At 45.9% G+C, this 26,947-nt stretch overlaps 2 protein-coding genes across 2 annotated transcripts; one reads left to right on the forward strand and one right to left on the reverse strand.

The window, feature by feature from the left end:
• Nucleotides 1-2,803: 2,803 nt before the first annotated feature.
• On the reverse strand, nt 2,804-21,701 carry lrrc73 (leucine rich repeat containing 73). Its single transcript, XM_075473866.1, has 7 exons — nt 21,397-21,701; nt 6,993-7,302; nt 6,757-6,917; nt 5,890-6,012; nt 5,683-5,783; nt 4,973-5,198; nt 2,804-3,124 (listed from the first exon to the last, which is right to left on the reverse strand). The coding sequence occupies exons 2-7, from the start codon at nt 7,262-7,264 to the stop codon at nt 3,054-3,056; spliced, it is 954 nt and encodes a 317-aa protein (XP_075329981.1). The 5' UTR covers nt 7,265-7,302; nt 21,397-21,701; the 3' UTR covers nt 2,804-3,053.
• A 1,430-nt stretch (nt 21,702-23,131) lies between these two features.
• Nucleotides 23,132-25,529, forward strand: mea1 (male-enhanced antigen 1). Its single transcript, XM_075473889.1, has 4 exons — nt 23,132-23,256; nt 23,910-24,256; nt 24,326-24,434; nt 25,009-25,529. The coding sequence occupies exons 2-4, from the start codon at nt 23,927-23,929 to the stop codon at nt 25,170-25,172; spliced, it is 603 nt and encodes a 200-aa protein (XP_075330004.1). The 5' UTR covers nt 23,132-23,256; nt 23,910-23,926; the 3' UTR covers nt 25,173-25,529.
• The last annotated feature ends 1,418 nt before the right edge of the window (nt 25,530-26,947 follow it).

Consider the following 26,947-nt stretch of genomic DNA (forward strand, 5'->3'; position numbering starts at 1 on the left):
GCCTATTAACTAGCCAAATCTTGTATGAATGAGCCAAATGCAAGGCGCCGCCGGTCATTTACGCAGACAAACTGCTGGCATATTTGTTTTATGTTAATGCTATCCAACCTGTCCTGGTGGTTTTCTTTTCCTGCCCGAGTCAGACATGATGACTCCGAAGCCAGCGAACAAAAGACCGGTCACCTCGTCAGCTGTTTTCCCGCTATCACCGCTTAGCAACCAACCTAGCAACAACAAGCCAGGCATAGCGCTACAGAAGGTGAGCCAATCACAGATAGCAAGGCTGTCCCCACCAATGACACGCCGTCTTTGAGAGAAGGAACTGCGGAAGGGGAAAATTAACCCTTTGTTTCCCGATTGCTGTGCAATTTCCCATTCAAAATTGGTATGGACATTTTAAACGTATCCATATATTGGTATGGACACGTCCACAGCGTCCATACACAATTTTATGCCCGTGAGTTGCTCGCCTGGCGCATACGCAGAAAAAGTTCGAGACTTCCGGGTTTACTTCCTGGAGACACGCCTCCTGAAGACACGCCTCTTTAAGACACGCCTCCTGAAGACACGCCTATTTAGAGGGACATTATGTAATTTCTTCCCCCATCTAGTGGTGCAATTTTATTTTGCAAAGTTGAATGAATTTGCTCTCTAGCGCCTCACGTTTTCAAATGTGCGCTGCAACTTCTTGAACTACGGCAAGCGGAATGTGTCAAGATTCAAGAAGCTATAGCTTCAGACTCAAGGTCCATACAAACAAAAAGAAATCAAGACACACAGTACAAAGGATTACATAACACACATACAACAACACTATGAATACAGATGACAGATAACATGTCAGATAACATAACATCTCCTTTGGTGTGCAAGCAATGCAATTAGTCATATTCCGGGAGTTACCGGAAGTGACGTCGACGCAGCATTAGCATTAGCCTGCGTTAGCAATAGGAGCATTAGCAGCGGTAAATAAACTCCCGGTAAACTTACAAACTTTCTAATGCCTCGTTTTGTGAGTTAAGAGCCTATGTGTACTACGGCAGAAGTTTGGTAACAATCAATGCATTATTAGTGGGATAATTTACGAGATAAAATCTATTTAGCATTTATTTTTTTTTTTAAACTTTATTAGTAAATCAACAAAATAACAGTTTACAAATGTGAGCATAACGCCAAAAAGAAGATAGCCAGGGGGTGCATAGGAATAATAATAAAAAGAAGAAGATGATGCACTTACAAAAAGAAAGCTAATGAACACAAAGACATATGTGCCAAGGAATAAAATCTATTTAGCATTAGCGGCTGTAATAAGCCATTTGGCGGAAATGACATCACAATGACGTCATTTCCGCTTGTAGGCCTTGTGGGGAAATCGCGATTCGAAGTGCTTTATGTCCCTCTCGGCACTTCGTCGTTTTTCATAGACCGGAAGGACATGGCAGCCTCCATAGAGCTTACCTGCTCTGTAGATACAGACAAGTTATTCTTCACTCAGGAGGATAAGTGAGATTTTTGACAGAGATCATTTTACACCAATGAGGACTAATTTATGAATGAACATGTTGATTTGAGCTAATAAATGACTTAATTTATTACATAGTGTCTCTTTAAGACACGCCTCCTGAAGACACGCCTCCTGCAGACACACTTTCTGGAGACACGCCTCCCGAAGACACGTCTCCTGAAGACACGCCTCCTGAAGACACGCCTCCTGAAGACACGCCTCCTGGAGACACGCCTCTTTAAGACGCGTCTCCTGAAGACACGCCTCCTGGAGACACGCCTCCTTAAGACACGCCTCCTGGAGACACGCCCTCTGAAGTAACGCCTCCTGAAGACACGCCTCTTTAAGACACGCCTCTTTAAGACACGCCTCCTGGAGACACGCCCTCTGAAGTAACGCCTCCTGAAAACATGCCTCTTTAAGACACGCCTCCTGAAGACATGCCTCTTTAAGACACGCCTCCTTAAGACACGCCTCCTAGAGACACACCTCCTGGAGACACGCTCTCTGAAGTAACGCCTCCTGGAGACACGCCTCCTGAAGACACGCCTCCTGAAGACACGCCTCCTGGAGACACGCCTCTTTAAGACGCGTCTCCTGAAGACACGCCTCCTGGAGACACGCCTCCTTAAGACACGCCTCCTGAAGACACGCCTCTTTAAGACACGCCTCTTTAAGACACGCCTCCTGGAGACACGCCCTCTGAAGTAACGCCTCCTGAAAACATGCCTCTTTAAGACACGCCTCCTGAAGACATGCCTCTTTAAGACACGCCTCCTTAAGACACGCCTCCTAGAGACACACCTCCTGGAGACACGCTCTCTGAAGTAACGCCTCCTGGAGACACGCCTCCTTAAGACACGCCTCCTAGAGACACACCTCCTGGAGACACGCCCTCTGAAGTAACGCCTCCTGAAGACACGCCTCCTGAAGACACGCCTCTTTAAGACACGCCTCCTGGAGACAAGCCCTCTGAAGTAACGCCTCCTGAAGACACGCCTCTTTAAGACACGCCTCTTTAAGACACGCCTCCTGGAGACAAGCCCTCTGAAGTAACGCCTCCTGAAGACACGCCTCTTTAAGACACGCCTCCTGGAGACACGCCCTCTGAAGTAACGCCTCTTTAAGACACGCCTCCTGGAGACACGCCTCCTTTATGTGAGCTCGGAGAACAAACAGGCATTTAGAGGTCGGCGTGGGGGACACAGTCGGCTGAACCCCGCGGCAAGCGCAGAGCGGGTCGTTTGGGTTTGTTTGTGTTGTTATGAAAGGACCAATCAGAGCCTTCGGTTCGTACGAAGCTGTAAACAGTTTTATTGTTGTGACATCATAGCAGCAGAACAAATCAACAGAGCCGAAGGTATATTCATCAGAAAAAAAGACACACCTGTCTGCAAGCCCCTCCCCTTTCTGAGTACAGGTGTGACATCATCATACCATGCAGAGCTTGTGATTGGCTACAAGCAATCGAGTGAAGAGCAGAGAAACAAACATTCAAACCAGGAAGTCACGACAGTCTGACAAGAAGTGAGTGTGCTGGTGGGAGGAGTCACAGCTCAGTCTCAGCCAATAAGCTCTCACCTAGCCCTGACGTCAGCAGGACCATCTGGGGCCCGGAGTCTGTGGGGTCAAAGAAGGACACATTTAGGCCACATTCTGGGTCCGGACCACCTTCAGACCCCCTTTACTCTGCAACTCGTTCGTTTTGGATCAGACAGAAAGCAGAAAGGAACAGTTCGCTGTGCTTTTTACCCAGAAACAGCATCGCTACGCTAGGCTAGGCTAGCTGTTTCCCTCCATTTCCAGTCTTTATGCTAAGCTAAGCTAAGCTAACCGTGTGTCAGGGCTGCAGACCTGGAGCTGTTGCTTTCAGCTGTGCCTCCTCCTCCACCCTGAAGCCTTGATCAAACTGAATAAATACTACAAAGATGGAGTTCTCAGATCATCGGAGGCCTTTCAGACCACAGGAACCTTTGTTCTTATAAAGGGAAGAAGTTCCCTCTTTCTTTGTGTCGACAGCAGAAGGGCTGCAGGTGGCTTCAGGGTCTTTTTTCCACAGGATTTCCTTTCCATGACGGAGGGATTTCAGAGTAAAACAGTCAGTGTTCCTGTCTCAGGACATCTGACGTCCTTCAGGGAACCGGGAGGTTCTCTTAAAAGGAGTTTTTATCTTTTCTTCATCAGCTGATAACCTGAAAAATGATTTTAATGGATGAATTCGACTTTGTGCTTTAGGCCAGTTTCTTTTTGTAACTCACTCTGGGTTAGGTTCAGCAGACGCTAACTGCTCGGTTCAGCAGACGCTAACCGAGCGGTTAGCTTCAGCATACTATAACTGCTCGGTTAGCTTCAGCAGACGCTAAATTATTCAACACTTTCTCTTTCTTAAATTAAAAAAAGGTTTCACAGATTTAACATATTAATACTGGTAACATTGAAGTTAACAATACTTATTTGATGTAAATAATCCACCAACCACAGAGGAACCTCAGAGGAAAGGATATTAATTGATATTGATCAAATTTGAGATATTATTAACAGCTTTGCTCTTTGTTAACTGGGGCTAGTTAACTATGGGACTAGTTAACTATGGGACTAGTTAACCGTGGGGCTAGTTAACTATGGAACTAGTTAACTATGGGCCTAGTTAACTGTGGGGATAGTTAACTATTGAACTAGTTAACTATGGAACTAGTTAACTGTGGGGCTACTTAACTGTGGGATGAGTTAACTATGGGACTAGTTAACCGTGGAACCAGTTAACTATGGGACTAGTTAACTATGGAACTAGTTAACTGTGGGGCTAGTTAACTGTGGGATGAGTTAACTATGAGACTCGGTAACTATGGGACTCGGTAACTGTGGGGCTAGTTAACTATGGAACTAGTTAACTATGGGACTAGTTAACTGTGGGGCTAGTTAACTGTGGGATTAGTTAACTATGGGGCTAGGTAAATGTGGGACTAGTTAATTATGGGACTAGTTAACTGTGGGGCTAGTTAACTGTGGGATGAGTTAACTATGGGGCTAGGTAAATGTGGGACTAGTTAACTATGGGACAAGTTAACTATGGGACTAGTTAACTATGGGACTAGTTAACTGTGGTGCTAGTTAACCATGGAACTAGTTAACTATGGGAATAGTTAACTGTGGGGCTAGTTAACTATGGGGCTAGTTAACTATGGGACTAGTTAACTACCAGCTTCACCAGTTTCACACACTTATTCAGAACACAAACCTCCTACAGTTACTGTGGACACCTAAACACCAAACAGGACAGGACCGGCTCTGAACCGGGTCCAGAGAAACCAGATGGTTAAACACGGGCAACAGAACCAGAACTGGAGGACTAAACGTCCGTTCTACCAGTCGTGTGTTGGACAGGTATCAGGGTACACCTGGGCGGGGGGGGGGGCACAGTTTGGAGGGGGAGAGTCTTCGGGGGAGACGGGACAGTTCAACCCTTACTGCTGTGGGGGAGCCAGGTGGGGGGCTGGTGCTTGTCTCTGATTGGCTGAAGGGCGCTGCTGGGGGCGGGGCCTCGCAGCAGGGGCGGGGCCTCTCTGTCGTCGTCGTCCTCGCCCTCGGACAGGAGGTCGCCGATCTGCTGCTGCAGCTCCGGGCTGATGTCGTTCTCCGCCAGAACCAGAACCCGCAGGCTGGTCGGGAAGTTCTCCACCATGTCCAGGAACACCTGCACAAAGATGGCCGCCAGTACTCCTAAAACTTTATTTATTCTCACAGCAAAGACAGATACGATGGTTAGAGCCGATGTCTCCCCCTGCTGGACAACCTGCTGAACTACAGTCCAGAGTTCAGAACCACAGATTGTGTCTGGTTTACCTTTCCTTTAGTTTTTCCTTCATTTAACCAGGCGGGTTAAAACGTCCCGCTGTGATGTAATCAATGACATCATGACTCACTCTGGTTGGTCGGCTGGGATAAATATCCAGTCGAACCGTGCATTTCACACCTCAAACATACATCTAGATCCCAAAGTTATGTTTACTAACTAACCAACAGCACTGGGCTGGTTACCTGCAGGTTACCTGCTTTAACTAACCAACAGCACCAGGCTGGTTACCTGCTTTAACTAACCAACAACACCAGGCTGGTTATCTCTTTAAACAAACTTTACACAACCCGGTGATGACGAAGAGGAAGAACTGAGTGCTGACCTGTGCTGACTGGTTGGTGAGTCCAGTTCCTTCCAGATCCAGAACCTCCAGAGTTCTACTGGACGCCACGGCAACCGCCAGCATCCCCGCGATCCGATCACCTTGGAGACAGAACCAGAATCAGACCCGACCGTCAGAGCCGGACCCGTACACAGACCCTGGTCCACAGACCCTGGTCCACAGACCCTGGTCCACCTGAGCTCTTACCCAGCGGGTTGTAGTCCAGGTTCAGAACCCGGAGCTGCGAGCTGTGAGCGGCGGCGATGGCGAGCCGAGCCCAGCCTTTGGAGCTGATTCCTGGGTTAGCGCTCAGTGTCAGCTCCCTCAGACCTGCTCACACACACAGACATCTGTTACGTTTTTTTTTTTAATAAACTTTATTTATCTTCACAATATCACAGTAACAGCAGTCATGAAAGAAATAGTGTACAGTAATGAACAAAGGACATAAATTGAAATAAGAACATAGTTAAAAAAATACAACGATAGAAAACTGTTAGAACAGAAGAGAGAAAAAAAAAGGAAAAATAAATAAATAAATTAAAAATAAAATTACACAAGTAAATGCGATTTACAAAAATAAGTTATAGTCTTTCCAAATACTTATTGTTTTTATAGCCTTTTTGTTAATTGAATTCGAGATTGAGTCAAGATACAATTTTACATCTATTACGAAGAGGTCAAAAAGTGGTTTCCTGTGCATTATTTTACTTTTATGAATATGCAATTTAGAACCGGTGGGGTTCCATCGGTCGCCCTGGTGATGTCAACGAGGGGTTAGACCTCCCAGAATGCTTTGCAGGTGATGACCTTACTCTGCCTGAGGCTGAAGTAACAGAGCCTCTGCTGAGCCTCTTTATTAATTAATTCACTTAATCAGATCCTGAACAACAGGTGCAGGTCTCAGGTGACACCTGAGACCTGCACCTGTTGTTCAGCCGTTTGTTCTGATGAGAAACACCTGAGAACTACAGACCTGTGGAGGTCACACAGACCCAGAACCTGCTCCCACAGACCCAGAACAGACCCAGAACCTTCTCCCACAGACCCAGAACAGAACCAGAACCCCCTCACCTGACTTGGCCCCGTCCGGCGGCAGCAGGCCACAGATCAGGGCCAGCGCCTCGTCCCCCAGCATGCAGTCCCCCAGGTCCAGGCAGACCAGGGCCGGGTGGGTGGCCAGGGCCGGGTTCAGGGCCACCAGGCCGGCGTCCAGCAGCGGGCTGCCATGGAGACTGGAGGGGGCGGGGACAAAGAGTCACATGATGCTGTCACCGGGCGGATCGGCCAATCGGGGGCCGGCTACTCACAACAGGGTCTGCAGGGAGCGGTTGGTCCTCAGGGCGTCGGCCAGGTGGCGCGTGCGTCCGATGCCGGAGACCACGCCCAGGTTCAGGTTCAGCTGGGCCAGCGAGCGCGACTCGGCCACGCCGCCGCAGACGCGCCCGAAGTCGCGGTCGGACAGCTGGCAGCCGCGGACCGACAGCAGCCGCACGCCGTCCTCCTTCAGACTCTCACAGATGTCCTGGACCTCCGCCGCCGACAGCAGCTCCCCCGTGATCTGGATGGAGGCCGGCAGCATCTGGACCGGACCGGGGGGACCGGGGGGACCGGGAGAACCTGCAAGAACAAGGTCAGCATGAGAACCAGGAGGACCGGGGGGACCTGGAGAACCGGGAGAACCGGGAGGACTGGGAGAACCGGGGGGACCGGGGGGACCGGGGGGACCGGGGGGACCGGGGGGACCGGGGGGTGCGGGAGGACCGGGAGAACCTGCAAGAACAAGGTCAGCATGAGAACCAGGAGGACCGGGGGGACCTGGAGAACCGGGAGAACCGGGAGGACTGGGAGAACCGGGGGAACCTGGAGGACCGGGAGGACTGGGAGAACCGGGGGAACCGGGAGGACCGGGGGTACCTGGAGGACCGGGAGAAGCGGGAGGACTGGGAGAACCGGGGGAACTGGGAGAACCGGGAGGACCGGGAGGACTGGGAGAACCGGGGGAACCGGGGGGACCGAGAGGGTCTGTGTCGAAGCCACGTAGGCTCACCACTGGGGTTCCCCAAGGTTCGGTCCTGGGTCCTCTTCTTTTCTCCCTCTACACATCATCTCTTGGTTCCATCATCCACTCCCATAACTTTTCCTACCACTGCTATGCAGATGACACCCAGCTGATTCTGTCTTTTCCCCCTTCTGACACCCCAGTGGAGGCATTGCTGCGTGCCTGGCAGACATCTCGGGGTGGATGTGGATGCACCATCTTAAGCTCAACCTGAGACTGAGCTGGTGTTTCTCCCGGGGGAAGGGCTGCCCGTTCAGAGATCTGGTGCTGGCCTACAGGGCAGTGGAAGGAGCAGCTCCTTCATACCTCCAGGCTGTGGTCCAGTTTCAGACTCTGGTGCTGGCCTACAGGGCAGTGGAAGGAGCAGCTCCTTCATACCTCCAGGCTGAGGTCCAGTTTCAGACCCTGGTGCTGGTCTACAGGGCAGTGGAAGGAACAGCTCCTTCATAACTCCAGGCTGAGGTCCAGTTTCAGACTCTGGTGCTGGCCTACAGTGGAAGGAGCAGCTCCTTCATACCTCCAGGCTGAGGTCCAGTTTCAGGCTCTGGTGCTGGCCTACAGTGGAAGGAGCAGCTCCTTCATACCTCCAGGCTGAGGTCCAGTTTCAGGCTCTGGTGCTGGCCTACAGGGCAGTGGAAGGAGCAGCTCCTTCATGCCTCCAGGCTGAGGTCCAGTTTCAGACTCTGGTGCTGGCCTACAGGGCAGTGGAAGGAGCAGCTCCTTCATGCCTCCAGGCTGAGGTCCAGTTTCAGACTCTGGTGCTGGCCTACAGGGCAGTGGAAGGAGAAGCTCCTTCATACCTCCAGGCTGAGGTCCAGTTTCAGACTCTGATGCTGGCCTACAGGGCAGTGGAAGGAGCAGCTCCTTCATACCTCCAGGCTGTGGTCCAGTTTCAGACTCTGGTGCTGGCCTACCGTGGAAGGAGCAGCTCCTTCATACCTCCAGGCTGTGGTCCAGTTTCAGACTCTGGTGCTGGCCTACAGGGCAGTGGAAGGAGCAGCTCCTTCATACCTCCAGGCTGAGGTCCAGTTTCAGACTCTGGTGCTGGCCTACAGGGCAGTGGAAGGAGCAGCTCCTTCATACCTCCAGGCTGGGGTCCAGTTTCAGACTCTGGTGCTGGCCTACAGGGCAGTGGAAGGAGCAGCTCCTTCACACCTCCAGGCTGTGGTCCAGTTTCAGACTCTGGTGCTGGCCTACAGGGCAGTGGAAGGAGCAGCTCCTTCATGCCTCCAGGCTGTGGTCCAGTTTCAGACTCTGGTGCTGGCCTACAGGGCAGTGGAAGGAGCAGCTCCTTCATACCTCCAGGCTGTGGTCCAGTTTCAGACTCTGGTGCTGGCCTACAGGGCAGTGGAAGGAGCAGCTCCTTCATATCTCCAGGCTGTGGTCCAGTTTCAGACTCTGGTGCTGGCCTACAGGGCAGTGGAAGGAGCAGCTCCTTCATACCTCCAGGCTGTGGTCCAGTTTCAGACTCTGGTGCTGGCCTACAGGGCAGTGGAAGGAGCAGCTCCTTCATACCTCCAGGCTGAGGTCCAGTTTCAGACTCTGGTGCTGGCCTACAGGGCAGTGGAAGGAGCAGCTCCTTCATACCTCCAGGCTGAGGTCCAGTTTCAGACTCTGGTGCTGGCCTACAGGGCAGTGGAAGGAGCAGCTCCTTCATACCTCCAGGCTGTGGTCCAGTTTCAGACTCTGGTGCTGGCCTACAGGGCAGTGGAAGGAGCAGCTCCCTCATTACTCCAGGCTGAGGTCCAGTTTCAGACTCTGGTGCTGGCCTACAGTGGAAGGAGCAGCTCCTTCATAACTCCAGGCTGTGGTCCAGTTTCAGACTCTGGTGCTGGCCTACAGGGCAGTGGAAGGAGCAGCTCCTTCATACCTCCAGGCTGAGGTCCAGTTTCAGACCCTGGTGCTGGTCTACAGGGCAGTGGAAGGAACAGCTCCTTCATAACTCCAGGCTGAGGTCCAGTTTCAGGCTCTGGTGCTGGCCTACAGGGCAGTGGAAGGAGCAGCTCCTTCATGCCTCCAGGCTGAGGTCCAGTTTCAGACTCTGGTGCTGGCCTACAGGGCAGTGGAAGGAGAAGCTCCTTCATACCTCCAGGCTGAGGTCCAGTTTCAGACTCTGATGCTGGCCTACAGGGCAGTGGAAGGAGCAGCTCCTTCATACCTCCAGGCTGTGGTCCAGTTTCAGACTCTGGTGCTGGCCTACCGTGGAAGGAGCAGCTCCTTCATACCTCCAGGCTGTGGTCCAGTTTCAGACTCTGGTGCTGGCCTACAGGGCAGTGGAAGGAGCAGCTCCTTCATACCTCCAGGCTGAGGTCCAGTTTCAGACTCTGGTGCTGGCCTACAGGGCAGTGGAAGGAGCAGCTCCTTCATGCCTCCAGGCTGTGGTCCAGTTTCAGACTCTGGTGCTGGCCTACAGGGCAGTGGAAGGAGCAGCTCCTTCATACCTCCAGGCTGAGGTCCAGTTTCAGACTCTGGTGCTGGCCTACAGGGCAGTGGAAGGAGCAGCTCCTTCATACCTCCAGGCTGTGGTCCAGTTTCAGACTCTGGTGCTGGCCTACAGGGCAGTGGAAGGAGCAGCTCCTTCATATCTCCAGGCTGTGGTCCAGTTTCAGACTCTGGTGCTGGCCTACAGGGCAGTGGAAGGAGCAGCTCCTTCATACCTCCAGGCTGTGGTCCAGTTTCAGACTCTGGTGCTGGCCTACAGGGCAGTGGAAGGAGCAGCTCCTTCATACCTCCAGGCTGAGGTCCAGTTTCAGACTCTGGTGCTGGCCTACAGGGCAGTGGAAGGAACAGCTCCTTCATACCTCCAGGCTGTGGTCCAGTTTCAGACTCTGGTGCTGGCCTACAGGGCAGTGGAAGGAGCAGCTCCTTCATAACTCCAGGCTGTGGTCCAGTTTCAGACTCTGGTGCTGGCCTACAGGGCAGTGGAAGGAGCAGCTCCTTCATACCTCCAGGCTGAGGTCCAGTTTCAGACTCTGGTGCTGGCCTACAGGGCAGTGGAAGGAGCAGCTCCTTCATACCTCCAGGCTGTGGTCCAGTTTCAGACTCTGGTGCTGGCCTACAGTGGAAGGAGCAGCTCCTTCATACCTCCAGGCTGTGGTCCAGTTTCAGACTCTGGTGCTGGCCTACAGTGGAAGGAGCAGCTCCTTCATGCCTCCAGGCTGAGGTCCAGTTTCAGACTCTGGTGCTGGCCTACAGTGGAAGGAGCAGCTCCTTCATACCTCCAGGCTGTGGTCCAGTTTCAGACTCTGGTGCTGGCCTACAGGGCAGTGGAAGGAGCAGCTCCCTCATACCTCCAGGCTGTGGTCCAGTTTCAGACTCTGGTGCTGGCCTACAGGGCAGTGGAAGGAGCAGCTCCTTCATACCTCCAGGCTGTGGTCCAGTTTCAGACTCTGGTGCTGGCCTACAGGGCAGTGGAAGGAGCAGCTCCCTCATACCTCCAGGCTGTGGTCCAGTTTCAGACTCTGGTGCTGGCCTACAGGGCAGTGGAAGGAGCAGCTCCTTCATACCTCCAGGCTGTGGTCCAGTTTCAGACTCTGGTGCTGGCCTACAGGGCAGTGGAAGGAGCAGCTCCTTCATACCTCCAGGCTGAGGTCCAGTTTCAGACTCTGGTGCTGGCCTACAGGGCAGTGGAAGGAGCAGCTCCTTCATAACTCCAGGCTGTGGTCCAGTTTAAGACTCTGGTGCTGGCCTACAGGGCAGAAGGAGCAGCTCCTTCATACCTCCAGGCTGTGGTCCAGTTTCAACTGCCCGACCCCTTGGCTCTTCGGCCTCCAGGCGGCCGGCTGCCCCCTCACTCAGCGGTCCCTGCGCACCATCCACACGGTCACGGCTTTTCTCTGTTCTGGCCCCCCGATGGTAATGTAATGAAATGCAAAGTAATGTAATGTAATGTAATGTAATGTAATGTAATGCAATGTAATGTAACGCTCAGGCCTACAGCTCATCCAGGGCTGACCTGAAGAGGGGCATCAAGGAGGCCAAGCACAGCCACAAGCTTAGGATTGAGGAGCACTTCAAGAACAACTCCGACCCCCGACGCATGTGGCAGAGCATCCAGGCCATAACTGACTACAAAGCCACCAACACCATCCCAACATCCGATGACGCCTCCTTCCCAGACGAGCTTAACAGCTTTTATGCTCGCTTTGAGAGGGACAACCAGGAGCCAGCCATCAAGGCTGTACTCATGACAGGACACCAACCCGTCACCCTCTCCTCCACCGACGTGTGCACCGCACTGAGCAGGACCAACGCACGTAAGGCTGCTGGCCCTGATGGCATCCCTGGACGCGTACTTAGGGCCTGTGCTGGGCAGCTGGCTGAGGTCCTGACTGACATTTTCAACCTGTCTCTGGACCAAGCAGTTGTCCCCACATGCTTCAAAACCACCTCCATCGTGCCGGTGCCAAAACATTCCAAAGCTGAGAGCCTCAACGACTTCCGCCCTGTCGCACTCACGCCCACCATTTTGAAGTGCTTCGAGAGGCTGGTCCTGGCTCACCTCAAAACCTGCCTACCTCCCACACTGGACCCCCTCCAATTCGCCTACCGCCAGAATAGGAGCACGGAGGATGCCATCACCACGGCACTACACTCCGCCCTTTCTCACCTGGACAATAGCAACACCTACGTGAGAATGCTGTTCATAGATTTCAGTTCAGCATTCAACACCATCATCCCCTCAAAACTGATAACCAAACTCAACGACCTAGGTATCAACGCTTCCCTCTGCAACTGGGTTCTGGACTTCCTAACCAACAGACCCCAGTCTGTTAGGCTAGAAAAGCACACCTCCTCTACCCTCACCCTGAACACCGGCGTCCCACAGGGCCCAGAGTCCTCTCCTCTACTCCCTCTTCACCTACGACTGCACACCTGTACATGGTTCCAACACCATTATCAAGTTTGCTGACGACACAACGGTGGTGGGCCTCATCAGCAACAATGATGAGGTGGCGTACAGAGAAGAAGTTCAGCATCTGGCAGAGTGGTGCGCTGACAACAACCTGGCCCTCAACACCAAGAAGACCAAAGAGCTCATTGTGGACTTCAGGAAGAAGAGTGGCACACACACCCCCATCCTCATCAACGGGACGGAGGTTGAGCGTGTCACCAGCTTCAAGTTCCTGGGTGTCCACATCTCTGAGGAGCTCTCTTGGTCTCTCAACACCTCAACTCTGGTTAAGAAGGCACACCAGCGTCTCTTCTTCCTGAGGAGACTCAAGAAGGCCCCATCTGTCTCCTCAGATCCTGGTGAACTTTTACCGCTGCACCATCGAGAGCATCCTCACCAACTGCATCTCGGTGTGGTATGGTAGCTGCTCTGTCGCGGACCGGAGATCACTTCAGAGGGTGGTGAAAACCGCCCAACACATCACAGGTTCTCCACTCCCATCCATCGAGGCTGTCCAGAGCAAGAGGTGTCTGCGGAAGGCGCGCAGCATCGTGCGGGACAGCTCTCACCCCAGCCACAGACTGTTTACCCTCCTCCCCTCCGGGAAGCGCTACAGGGTTCTCCGCTCCAGGACCAGCAGGTTCAGGAAAAGCTTCCTCCCTGCAGCGGTCACCCTGCTGAACTCTCAACCTCGGTGCCCCCCCCCCCCCCCCCCCCCACACACACACACACACCCAGAGACTGTGGATTGCAACACAAACCCCCTCAGCCACTGAACCTTGCACTGAACTGAACTGTTAGTACTGCATTTTCCCACTATAGTGTATTCACTCGTATTGTATTTATCTTTTTCCATTTATTTTATTTAATCCATTTATTCCATAATACCTCACTGTGTAACTCATTGTAATTATTCCAATCTACCTTTTCATCTACATTTGTATTTATTCACCACCTCACTTTACATGCACATTCTCTGCACTTTAACTGCTTGCATTTATTTACTACTACACTTTACTTTACATATGCACATTCTCTGCACTTTAACTGCTTGCATTTATTCACTACTACACTTTACTTTACATGCACATTCTCTGCACTTTAACTGCTTTTTTGCACTTCTGGTTAGATGCTAAACTGCATTTCGTTGTCTCAGAACCTGTACTCTGTGCAATGACAATAAAGTTGAATCTAATCTAATCAATGTAATGTAATGTAATGTAAAGCAATGTAATGTAAAGCAATGTAATGTAATGTAATGTAAAGCAATGTAATGTAAAGCAATGTAATGTAATGTAATGTAAAGTAATGTAATGTAAAGCAATGTAATGTAAAGCAATGTAATGTAATGTAAAGCAATGTAATGCAATGTAATGTAATGTAAAGCAATGTAATGTAATGTAATGTAAAGCAATGTAATGTAATGTAATGTAAAGTAATGTAATGTAAAGCAATGTAATGTAAAGCAATGTAATGTAATGTAAAGCAATGTAATGCAATGTAATGTAATGTAAAGTAATGTAATGTAAAGCAATGTAATGTAAAGCAATGTAATGTAATGTAATGTAAAGTAATGTAATGTAAAGCAATGTAATGTAAAGCAATGCAATGTAATGTAAAGCAATGTAATGTAAAGCAATGTAATGTAATGTAATGTAAAGCAATGTAATGTAATGTAATGTAATGTAAAGCAATGTAATGTAAAGCAATGTAATGTAATGTAAAGCAATGTAATGTAAAGCAATGCAATGTAATGTAAAGCAATGTAATGTAAAGCAATGTAATGTAATGTAATGTAATGTAAAGCAATGTAATGTAAAGCAATGTAATGTAATGTAAAGCAATGTAATGCAATGTAATGTAATGTAAAGCAATGTAATGTAAAGCAATGTAATGTAATGTAATGTAAAGCAATGTAATGTAATGTAATGTAATGTAAAGCAATGTAATGTAAAGCAATGTAATGTAATGTAATGTAAAGCAATGTAATGTAATGTAATGTAATGTAATGCAATGTAATGTAAAGCAATGTAATGTAATGTAATGTAATGTAAAGCAATGTAATGTAAAGCAATGTAATGTAATGTAATGTAAAGGAATGTAATGTAATGTAATGTAAAGTAATGTAATGTAAAGCAATGTAATGTAAAGCAATGTAATGTAATGTAAAGCAATGTAATGTAAAGCAATTTAATGTAAAGCAATGTAATGTAATGTAATGTAATGTAAAGCAATGTAATGTAATGTAATGTAATGTAATGTAAAGCAATGTAATGTAAAGCAATGTAATGTAATGTAATGTAAAGCAATGTAATGTAAAGCAATGTAATGTAATGTAATGTAATGCAATGTAATGTAAAGCAATGTAATGTAATGTAATGTAATGTAAAGCAATGTAATGTAAAGCAATGTAATGTAATGTAATGTAATGTAAAGCAATGTAATGTAAAGCAATGTAATGTAATGTAAAGCAATGTAATGTAAAGCAATGTAATGTAATGTAATGTAAAGCAATGTAATGTAAAGCAATGTAATGTAATGTAATGTAAAGCAATGTAATGTAAAGCAATGTAATGTAATGTAAAGCAATGTAATGTAAAGCAATGTAATGTAATGTAAAGCAATGTAATGTAAAGCAATGTAATGTAATGCAATGTAATGTAAAGCAATGTAATGTAAAGCAATGTAATGTAATGTAATGTAATGTAATGTAAAGCAATGTAATGTAAAGCAATGTAATGTAATGTAATGTAAAGCAATGTAATGTAATGTAAAGCAATGCAATGTAATGTAAAGCAATGTAATGTAAAGCAATGTAATGTAATGTAATGTAATGTAAAGCAATGTAATGTAAAGCAATGTAATGTAATGTAATGTAAAGCAATGTAATGTAAAGCAATGTAATGTAAAGCAATGTAATGTAATGTAATGTAATGTAAAGCAATGTAATGTAATGCAATGTAATGTAAAGCAATGTAATGTAAAGCAATGTAATGTAATGCAATGTAATGTAAAGCAATGTAATGTAAAGCAATGTAATGTAATGTAATGTAAAGCAATGTAATGTAATGCAATGTAATGTAAAGCAATGTAATGTAAAGCAATGTAATGTAATGCAATGTAATGTAAAGCAATGTAATGCAATGTAATGTAAAGCAATGTAATGTAATGTAATGTAATGTAATGTAATGTAAAGCAATGTAATGTAATGTAATGTAAAGCAATGTAATGTAATGTAAAGCAATGTAATGTAATGTAAAGCAATGTAATGTAAAGCAATGTAATGTAATGTAATGTAAAGCAATGTAATGTAAAGCAATGTAATGTAAAGCAATGTAAAGCAATGTAATGTAATGTAATGTAATGTAATGTAAAGCAATGTAATGTAATGTAATGTAAAGCAATGTAATGTAATGTAATGTAAAGCAATGTAATGTAAAGCAATGTAATGTAAAGCAATGTAATGTAATGTAATGTAATGTAAAGCAATGTAATGTAATGTAATGTAATGTAAAGCAATGTAATGTAAAGCAATGTAATGTAATGCAATGTAATGTAAAGCAATGTAATGTAAAGCAATGTAATGTAATGCAATGTAATGTAATGTAATGTAAAGCAATGTAATGTAAAGCAATGTAATGTAATGTAATGTAATGTAATGTAATGTAATGTAATGTAATGTAAAGCAATGTAATGTAAAGCAATGTAATGTAATGCAATGTAATGTAAAGCAATGTAATGTAAAGCAATGTAATGTAATGTAATGTAAAGCAATGTAATGTAATGTAATGTAATGTAATGTAATGCAATGTAATGTAATGTAATGTAAAGCAATGTAATGTAATGTAATGTAATGTAATGTAATGTAATGCAATGTAATGTAATGTAAAGCAATGCAATGTAATGTAATGTAATGTAATGTAAAGCAATGTAATGTAATGTAATGTAATGTAATGTAATGTAATGCAATGTAATGTAATGTAAAGCAATGTACCGTAAATCCTCTAATATAGGCCGGGGCCTTTATTCACTCACGTGCATCTTGGTCCCGGCCATTATTGGAAGGAGGCCAGAATTAGAGACAGGCCTCTATTTCTATTTGAGCAAAACGGACTACCAGTGGAATGAATAAAAACGAGATTTTGTGTCTATTTGAACTTATAAAATAAACAAATACCGGCAATTCGGGCTAAATTCCAGTGTAGTACCGGTAATATGGTAACAGAAACGTAGCAAACATACCGGTACCAGTAGACTGCGGTCAAGTGAGCCGCCACTCGTTCATGCGCGGCTCACTTGACCGCAGTTACCAGTAGTGCATTGTCACTTAACCATGGTGATAATTAGGCTACCGGTATTTCATCTCCTCTTCATCTCTCCCCGTAATGTCCTCATCACTCGCGCCAGTCTCTACAACAAGTTCATTATAGTACAGTTCTTCTTCGTCCTCCTCATGTTCTGCTGCCTGTCTGTTCTCTTCCTCGCGCAGACGGGCAGCAGCGCAGGGCTGTAAAAAACCATATCGGTAGTTTGGCCGTTATTGCAAGTCACAGTGGACAGGCTCACTCACGATCGTGATCGCATTCGAATGCGATAGTGATAGAAGTGAATGCTAATTTCAACATACCATAAATCCTACTTATTTATTTTTTATTTTACTTAGTTTTGCTTTAACTTTGTTGTTACCGGTAATCTGACTGTAAAGCGCATTGAGCTGCAAGTCTTGTATGTTACGATCACAAGTACCGGTATAATGTTGAGGCTGCCCAGAGAAATCGTTGGTTCTATAGACCCGGCCTGTATAAGAGTCCGGCCAGTATTTACCTCCTCCGACAGCGAGACCGGCCAATATTAGAATCCCGGCCAGTAATGGAATACAGGCCAATATTAGAGGATTTACGGTAATGTAAAGCAATGTAATGTAAAGCAATGTAATGTAATGTAATGTAAAGCAATGTAATGTAATGTAATGTAAAGCAATGTAATGTAATGTAAAGCAATGTAATGTAATGTAATGTAAAGCAATGTAATGTAATGTAATGTAAAGCAATGTAATGTAATGTAATGTAAAGCAATGTAATGTAAAGCAATGTAATGTAAAGCAATGTAATGTAATGTAATGTAATGTAAAGAAATGTAATGTAAAGCAATGTAATGTAATGTAATGTAATGTAATGTAAAGCAATGTAATGTAATGTAATGTAATGTAATGTAATGTAATGTAAAGCAATGTAATGTAATGTAATGTAATGTAATGTAATGTAATTTAAAGCAATGTAATGTAAAGCAGTGTAATGTAATGTAATGTAATGTAATGTAAAGCAATGTAATGTAAAGCAATGTAATGTAAAGCAATGTAATGTAATGTAATGTAATGTAAAGCAATGTAATGTAAAGCAATGTAATGTAATGTAATGTAATGTAATGTAAAGCAATGTAATGTAATGTAATGTAATGTAATGTAAAGAAATGTGATGTAATGTAATGTAATGTAATGTAAAGAAATGTGATGTAATGTAATGTAATGTAATGTAAAGAAATGTGATGTAATGTAATGTAATGTAATGTAAAGAAATGTGATGTAATGTAATGTAATGTAAAGAAATGTAATGTAATGTAATGTAATGTAATGTAATGTAAAGCAATGTAATGTAATGTAATGTAATGTAATGTAATGTAAAGAAATGTGATGTAATGTAATGTAATGTAAAGAAATGTGATGTAATGTAATGTAATGTAAAGCAATGTAATGTAATGTAATGTAATGTAATGTAAAGCAATGTAATGTAATGTAAAGAAATGTAATGTAATGTAATGTAATGTAATGTAAAGAAATGTGATGTAATGTAATGTAATGTAAAGAAATGTAATGTAATGTAATGTAATGTAAAGAAATGTGATGTAATGTAATGTAATGTAAAGCAATGTAATGTAATGTAATGTAATGTAAAGAAATGTGATGTAATGTAATGTAATGTAATGTAATGTAAAGAAATGTGATGTAATGTAATGTAATGTAAAGCAATGTAAAGAAATGTGATGTAATGGGACCGGGGGGACCGGGAGGAACAGTCAGACACTCAGTGCCTCCTATTGGCTGGTCTTCAGTCACCTGACATCAATTAATCAGAACTTATTGATCAGTCTGCAGGTTTAATCAGAACTTATTGATCAGTCTGCAGCTTTAATCAGAACTTATTGATCAGTCTGCATGTTTAATCAGAACTTATTGATCAGTCTGCATGTTTAATCAGAACTTATTGATCAGTCTGCAGGTTTAATCAGAACTTATTGATCAGTCTGCAGGTTTACTCAGAACTTATTGATTAATCTGCAGGTTTAATCAGAACTTATTGATCAGTCTGCAGGTTTACTCAGAACTTATTGATCAGTCTGCATGTTTAATCAGAACTTATTGATCAGTCTGCAGGTTTACTCAGAACTTATTGATCAGTCTGCAGCTTTAATCAGAACTTATTGATCAGTCTGCAGGTTTAATCAGAACTTATTGATCAGTCTGCAGGTTTACTCAGAACTTATTGATTAATCTGCAGGTTTAATCAGAACTTATTGATCAGTCTGCAGGTTTAATCAGAACTTATTGATCAGTCTGCATGTTTAATCAGAACTTATTGATCAGTCTGCAGCTTTAATCAGAACTTATTGATCAGTCTGCAGGTTTAATCAGAACTTATTGATCAGTCTGCAGGTTGCAGGTTTAATCAGAACTTATTGATCAGTCTGCAGGTTTAATCAGAACTTATTGATCAGTCTGCAGCTTTAATCAGAACTTATTGATCAGTCTGCAGGTTGCAGGTTTAATCAGAACTTATTGATCAGTCTGCATGTTTAATCAGAACTTATTGATCAGTCTGCAGGTTTAATCAGAACTTATTGATCAGTCTGCAGGTTTAATCAGAACTTATTGATCAGTCTGCAGCTTTAATCAGAACTTATTGATCAGTCTGCATGTTTAATCAGAACTTATTGATCAGTCTGCAGCTTTAATCAGAACTTATTGATCAGTCTGCATGTTTAATCAGAACTTATTGATCAGTCTGCAGGTTTAATCAGAACTTATTGATCAGTCTGCAGGTTTAATCAGAACTTATTGATCAGTCTGCAGCTTTAATCAGAACTTATTGATCAGTCTGCATGTTTAATCAGAACTTATTGATCAGTCTGCAGGTTTAATCAGAACTTATTGATCAGTCTGCATGTTTAATCAGAACTTATTGATCAGTCTGCATGTTTAATCAGAACTTATTGATCAGTCTGCAGGTTTAATCAGAACTTATTGATCAGTCTGCAGCTTTAATCAGAACTTATTGATCAGTCTGCAGCTTTAATCAGAACTTACTGATCAGTCTGCAGGTTTAATCAGAACTTATTGATCAGTCTGCAGGTTTAATCAGAACTGATCAATCTGCAGGTTTAATCAGAACTTATTGATCAGTCTGCAGGTTTAATCAGAACTTATTGATCAGTCTGCAGGTTGCAGGTTTAATCAGAACTTATTGATCAGTCTGCAGCTTTAATCAGAACTTATTGATCAGTCTGCATGTTTAATCAGAACTTATTGATCAGTCTGCATGTTTAATCAGAACTTATTGATCAGTCTGCAGCTTTAATCAGAACTTATTGATCAGTCTGCAGGTTGCAGGTTTAATCAGAACTTATTGATCAGTCTGCATGTTTAATCAGAACTTATTGATCAGTCTGCAGCTTTAATCAGAACTTATTGATCAGTCTGCAGGTTTAATCAGAACTTATTGATCAGTCTGCAGCTTTAATCAGAACTTATTGATCAGTCTGCAGGTTTAATCAGAACTTATTGATCAGTCTGCAGGTTTAATCAGAACTTATTGATCAGTCTGCAGGTTTAATCAGAACTTATTGATCAGTCTGCATGTTTAATCAGAACTTATTGATCAGTCTGCAGGTTTAATCAGAACTTATTGATCAGTCTGCAGGTTTAATCAGAACTTATTGATCAATCTGCAGGTTTAATCAGAACTTATTGATCAGTCTGCAGGTTTAATCAGAATTTATTGATCAATCTGCAGGTTTAATCAGAACGTATTGATCAGTCTGCATGTTTAATCAGAACGTATTGATCAGTCTGCAGGTTTAATCAGAACTTATTGATCAGTCTGCAGGTTTAATCAGAACTTATTGATCAGTCTGCAGGTTTAATCAGAACTTATTGATCAATCTGCAGGTTTAATCAGAACTTATTGATCAGTCTGCAGGTTTAATCAGAATTTATTGATCAATCTGCAGGTTTAATCAGAACGTATTGATCAGTCTGCAGGTTTAATCAGAACTTATTGATCAGTCTGCAGGTTTAATCAGAACTTATTGATCAGTCTGCAGGTTTAATCAGAACTTATTGATCAATCTGCAGGTTTAATCAGAACTTATTGATCATTCTGCAGGTTTAATCAGAACTTATTGATCAGTCTGCAGGTTTGATCAGAACTTATTGATGAAGCTGCAGGTTTGATCAGAACTTATTGATCAGAACTTATTGATCAGTCTGCAGGTTTGATCAGAACTTATTGATCAGAACTTATTGATGAAGCTGCAGGTTTGATCAGAACTTATTGATCAGTCTGCAGGTTTGATCAGAACTTATTGATAGAATAGTTTCAGTTAAACTGATCATGTTGGTCAGCTGATCAAACATGTTTCAGAGTTAATCAATAATCAGTGAATATCAAGTATTGATCTCCTAATCATGAGGTAACTAATTCACCTGATGAGTGATCGATCAGCTCACGCGGGGATAGTCGAGACTGTCACGCGCTGATGTCATCATTGGCTGATCCCGCCGCAGGCCACGCGCCGGTTCTGATCCACAGCGGAGAACATCGGTGCCGATCGACCGGAGTATCGATTGATCGGGTTTGTCTGTTGGAAGAGAGGCGGCTGGAGTGTCGCTGCCGCGCGGCCGAGCAGAGGGTCTGTCGGGCGGTGCGAGCTCGTGAGTCCCGGTGTGTTTCTGCAGGTGACCGTTACTATGAGACCCGGAGAGAGGAGCGGGAGGAGGGCTCACTCTGAGCCGAATCCAGGGACCCAGAGCCGCGGCACACTGCGGCTGCGCACCAACAGGAGCGATGACAGCAGACTGCGGCTGCGCACCAACAGGAGCGATAACAGCAGACTGCGGCTGCGCACCAACAGGAGCGAGAACAGCAGACTGCGGCTGCGCACCAACAGGAGCGAGAACAGAGATATCTGTCTGATCCGACTTGTAGAAAACTGTTATAATTGCAAAACAAATTTGGAAACAACAGAACACCTATTTTATGAATGTGAGACTGTCCAAAATTTGTGGAAATCTCTACATCACTTATTATCATCCAGTTCCATAAACACGGATTTTTGGTCTTTTCAAAACGTCCAAGTAGGCGTAATCCTCAAAGATAAAAAAAACAGAGTTCTTGATAAATAACCTCATCATCATCACTAAATTTTATATTCACAAGTGTCCATATGCCAAATCCCACCTTCATGGCTCGCATTAAAATATAATATATCCTCGTTACAAAATTGTCTGAAACATAAATAATCCCCATGCAAATAAATTATACACACTCATAGAAAATCTTAACCTGTCCTAACCTCTTGTAACTGTTTAGAAGTTTTTTTTTTAAATTTTTATTTATTATTATTTTTTTTTTAATTAATTAATTTATTTTTGTTATTATTATTTATCATCCCCTTTTTTATCTTGTGTATTTAAGATCCTTCAAATTTTGTTTCTATATGTGGAGGTGTTAATATGTAAAGTTAAAAAACATTTTTTTTACTTCTGAGTATGTCATTGTTTTGTCTATGTGACATGTTTGAAAAAAAAAATCTGTCTGATCCTACCTCCATCAGAATCAGAATCAGAAATTATTAATACTTATAATAATTACTAATTAATTACTTTATTAATCCCTTGCGGGAAATTCCTTGTTTGCAGTGCCCTCGTTACAGAAAAAAAAAGAAAGATGAATAAGAATAAGATAAGGAAAATCTCAATATGTACAAAAATACAATAAACAGTCTTTACAATGCTACTCAGTACCTAATTATTATTATTATTATTGCACATGATCGGGTTATTACACATGGGGAAGTAATGAAATAAATTGGAATATTTGCTTAAAAGGTGAAAATAAAAACCTGAAATTGTCAGAGTGAAACATCTTCCGCGTGATGACCTCTTCGCTTCTGACGTCACTTCCGGCTTGAGTTTCTAAATCCTCTCTGATTTTCGTCATCATGGTAAAAGAAAAGATCCAATTTTGTTTTAATGATTAAAGGCTCTGATGATCATTCAAAATAATGATCGATCATCTATAACCGATCGATCAGGTCCAGTTGGTCCTCACGAGACCGACATGTTCACAGAATTCATATAAACAGGTTTATATGGAGTTTATTCTGAAATTCAGGACCGGAAGTACCAAAAATACATTTTGTAAACAGGACCAACCGGACCGTCTCAGTCGTACGTAAATTGTGACGTCGTGACGTACTCGGATGTGCCTGAGCAGCAGCTGCAGCTAGCAGCGGGAGCTAACAGCTAACGACATCAGCAACGGACAGAAAGACGAACAGACAGGTAAGACTCACCTGTGGAGGCGCGTTGCTCTCACACACGCGCACACACACATGCGCGCGCACACACAGAGAGAAAAACATCAAACAACCTGTCAGGGTGGAACAAACACAGCTGTTAGCCGCTCCAGCTGTTAGCCGCCACCATCACCACATCTGTGGGTCAGTCCGGCTCCCAGAACCGCAGCAGCGGGCAGAGCCGGAGCGGAACCAGCAGCCTGTTGGCGGAGCAACGAGCTGAGCTACAAGCGGAGCTAACGGCTAACAGCTAGCATCCAACGAGTATCTCCCCCCTCAGTGCATCTCACCCCTTTCTCCCCTGTCTCCCCCCTCAGTGCATCTCACCCCTTTCTCCCCCCTCAGTGCATCTCACCCCTTTCTCCCCCCTCAGTGTATCTCACCCCTTTCTCCCCTGTCTCCCCCCTCAGTGCATCTCACCCCTTTCTCCCCCCTCAGTATATCTCCCCTTTCTCCCCCCTCAGTGTATCTCACCCCTTTCTCCCCCCTCAGTATATCTCACCCCTTTCTCCCCCCTCAGTGCATCTCCCCCCTCAGTATCTCTCCCCCTCAGTATATCTCTCCCCCTCTCCCCCTCAGTGCATCTCACCCCCTCTCCCCCCTCAGTATATCTAACCCCCTCTCCCCCCTCTCCCCCAGGGCCTCCCTCTCTGTGGATGTCTCTCTGGACCTCAGCGATGGGACCGGAGCGAGTCTTGCCGAGCTCTGAGGACGAGTTGGGGGAGGAGCAGCGTCCGGTGGAGGGGGGGCTGCTGCCGGGGGGGGCGGTGTGGAGCGGGGGTGAGGAGGGGGGGGAGATGGAGGAGGAGGAGGAGGAGGGGAGCGGCGGCGGCGGGTACTACTACCAGCCTCTGAACCAGGAGCCGGACGGCCTGAACGGGGGGGAGCAGCCGGAGGAGGAGGAGGAGGACGGGGGGGAGGCGGAGGACGGGGGGGAGGCGGCCTCCCACACCGAGCAGGTGCAGCAGGTTCAGCAGAGGATAGAGGTGAGATCTGCCCGGCAACAGGTGAGCCACACTCCCTCCGTCACCCGTCTCACCTGTTCCTCCCTGCAGGTGTTGGGCCTCCACCTGCCAGAAGCTCCGCCTCCAGACAGCGACGAGGAGGAGGACCCCGAGGGGGCGGCGGCCATCAGGAGCCGGGCCTCCATCCCCATGGACGCAGGTGAGACGCCCACCTGTCCCGTGTTCAGCACCACTTCCTGTCTGCTTATATCACTTCCTGTCTGCCTACATCACTTCCTGTCTGCTTACACCACTTCCTGTCTGCTTACATCACTTCCTGTCTGCCGACACCACTTCCTGTCTGCTTACACCACTTCCTGTCTGCCTACATCACTTCCTGTCTGCCTACATCACTTCCTGTCTGCCGACATCACTTCCTGTCTCCCTACACCACTTCCTGTCTGGCTGACCACTTCCTGCCTGCTTACATCACTTCCTGTCTCCCTACATCTCTTCCTGCCTGTGTGCTGACACCACTTCTTGTCTCCCTACACCTCTTCCTGCTTGCTTACATCACTTCCTGTCTCCCTACATCACTTCCTGCCGACATCACTTCCTGTCTCCCTACACCTCTTCCTGCTTGCTTACATCACTTCCTGTCTCTCTACAGCTCTTCCTGCCTGTGTGCTGACACCACTTCCTGTCTCCCTACACCTCTTCCTGCTTGCTTACATCACTTCCTGTCTCCCTACACCTCTTCCTGCTTGCTTACATCACTTCCTGTCTCCATGCAGACCACGTGGAGCTGGTGAAGAGGACGATGGCGGCCGTGGCGCTGCCGTCTCTCGGCGTGCCGCCATGGGCCCAGGAGATCTCTGATGACCAGTGGAAGGACATGGTCCAGCACACGCTGCAGAGCCGGGAGAGCGCCGCCGCCGCCCTGAGCCTGCCGCCATAAACACCATAAACATAGACCCTGAATAAAACTACCACCTGGACTCTGAACACAACGACCAAATTCCCAACCTGACCCACACCAGCAGTCCCTGCAGCAGGGACGCAGCAGGAAGGCGGACCCACAGCTGCTCCTGGTTCTGGACTCGGTGTAAATGTAATATTTCAGCTGAGTCGGCAGGTGGACCAGAACACTGAAAAGGATTCCAGCTCATTAATAATCAATACATTTATGAATGTTATTAATAATTGTTTCAGTTTTTCTGTCCTGATCAATCGATCGATTATGTTTGGCTGCTGTAACAGGAAGTGATCAGTCTCCTGATCGATCAATGTTCTTTATAAAATGTCAGAAAAGACAGTTTCGTCTTCAGTTATTGTCACCAGTGTTTATTTGAAACATGAGAAACTAAATCAAGTTAAAATGTGATCATAAGCCTGCTCTGCTCTGATTGGTCGGCTCCTGCAGCCTGATCGCCAACATGTTGTCTGCTCCTCACTCAGTGGGGTCACATGGCTCTGAAAGGATCGGATTATTGGCTAAATTCCAATCAGACAGTTATTAAGTGCATGTAGACACCTTAATCTGACTAAGAATGGTTGTCGTCACACATAAACCTGCCCTCAGGTTTCTGGAGAACTCTGCAGCTGTTTCCATGGAAACAGAAAGGAACGAGGCTGATCAGGACAGTAAATCTGCTCCCAGCTGCTTCTGTTTGGACCGAACCGGAACCACAAATTCACTCTGAAAACAAGAAAAACAAAGAGGTGAAACGGGTCGACTGGATTCTTTTATTTGTTCTGTACAAAGTCAGACATGATGACAGGAAGCTGCGCTCAGGTTGTGGTGTCAGGTGACCACAGAACGCCAGCAGGTGTCCAACGTGTCCCAGACGGGTCAGCGAACCTGCGTCACACCTCAGGCGGCCATTTTGTCCAGCTGAGTGTGTGTGTGTCAGCAGGAAGAGCGTTGATGAACAAGAAGCCGACATGATGACAGAGCAGGTGTGGGTGGGTGTGGCCGACATGATGACAGAGCAGGTGGGCGTGGCCGACATGGTCACATGTCAGTTCATATCAACCACTTGATGATGTCATGACCTACCGGCTGTTTTCAGTCTGACTCGTAAACGGTGCTCCGCCGTTTCAGGAAGTTTGAGATGTTTCACAGGTCATGTGACCTGGGGGTTAGGGCTATGGGGGCGGGGTTATGGGAGTTAGGGTTATGGAGGTGGGGCTAAGGGAGTTAGGGTTATGGAGGTGGGGCTAAGGGAGTTAGGGTTATGGAGGTGGGGCTATGGGAGTTAGGGTTATGGAGGTGGGGCTAAGGGAGTTAGGGTTATGGAGGTGGGGCTAAGGGAGTTAGGGTTATGGAGGTGGGGCTATGGGAGTTAGGGTTATGGAGGTGGGGCTAAGGGAGTTAGGATTATGAGGCGGGGTTATGGGAGTTAGGGTTGTGAGGCGGGGCTAAGGGAGTTAGGATTATGGAGGTGGGGCTAAGGGAGTTAGGATTATGAGGCGGGGTTATGGGAGTTAGGGTTATGGAGGCGGGGTTAAGGGAGTTAGGATTATGAGGCGGGGTTATGGGAGTTAGGGTTATGAGGCGGGGTTATGGGGGTTAGGGTTATGAGGCGGGGTTATGGGGGTTAGGGTTATGAGGCGGGGCTAAGGGAGTTAGGATTATGGAGGTGGGGCTAAGGGAGTTAGGATTATGGAGGTGGGGCTAAGGGAGTTAGGATTATGAGGCGGGGTTATGGAGGCAGGGTTATGGGAGTTAGG

Source organism: Odontesthes bonariensis, chromosome 2, assembly GCF_027942865.1.
Source record: "Odontesthes bonariensis isolate fOdoBon6 chromosome 2, fOdoBon6.hap1, whole genome shotgun sequence".
NCBI lineage: Eukaryota > Metazoa > Chordata > Actinopteri > Atheriniformes > Atherinopsidae > Odontesthes > Odontesthes bonariensis.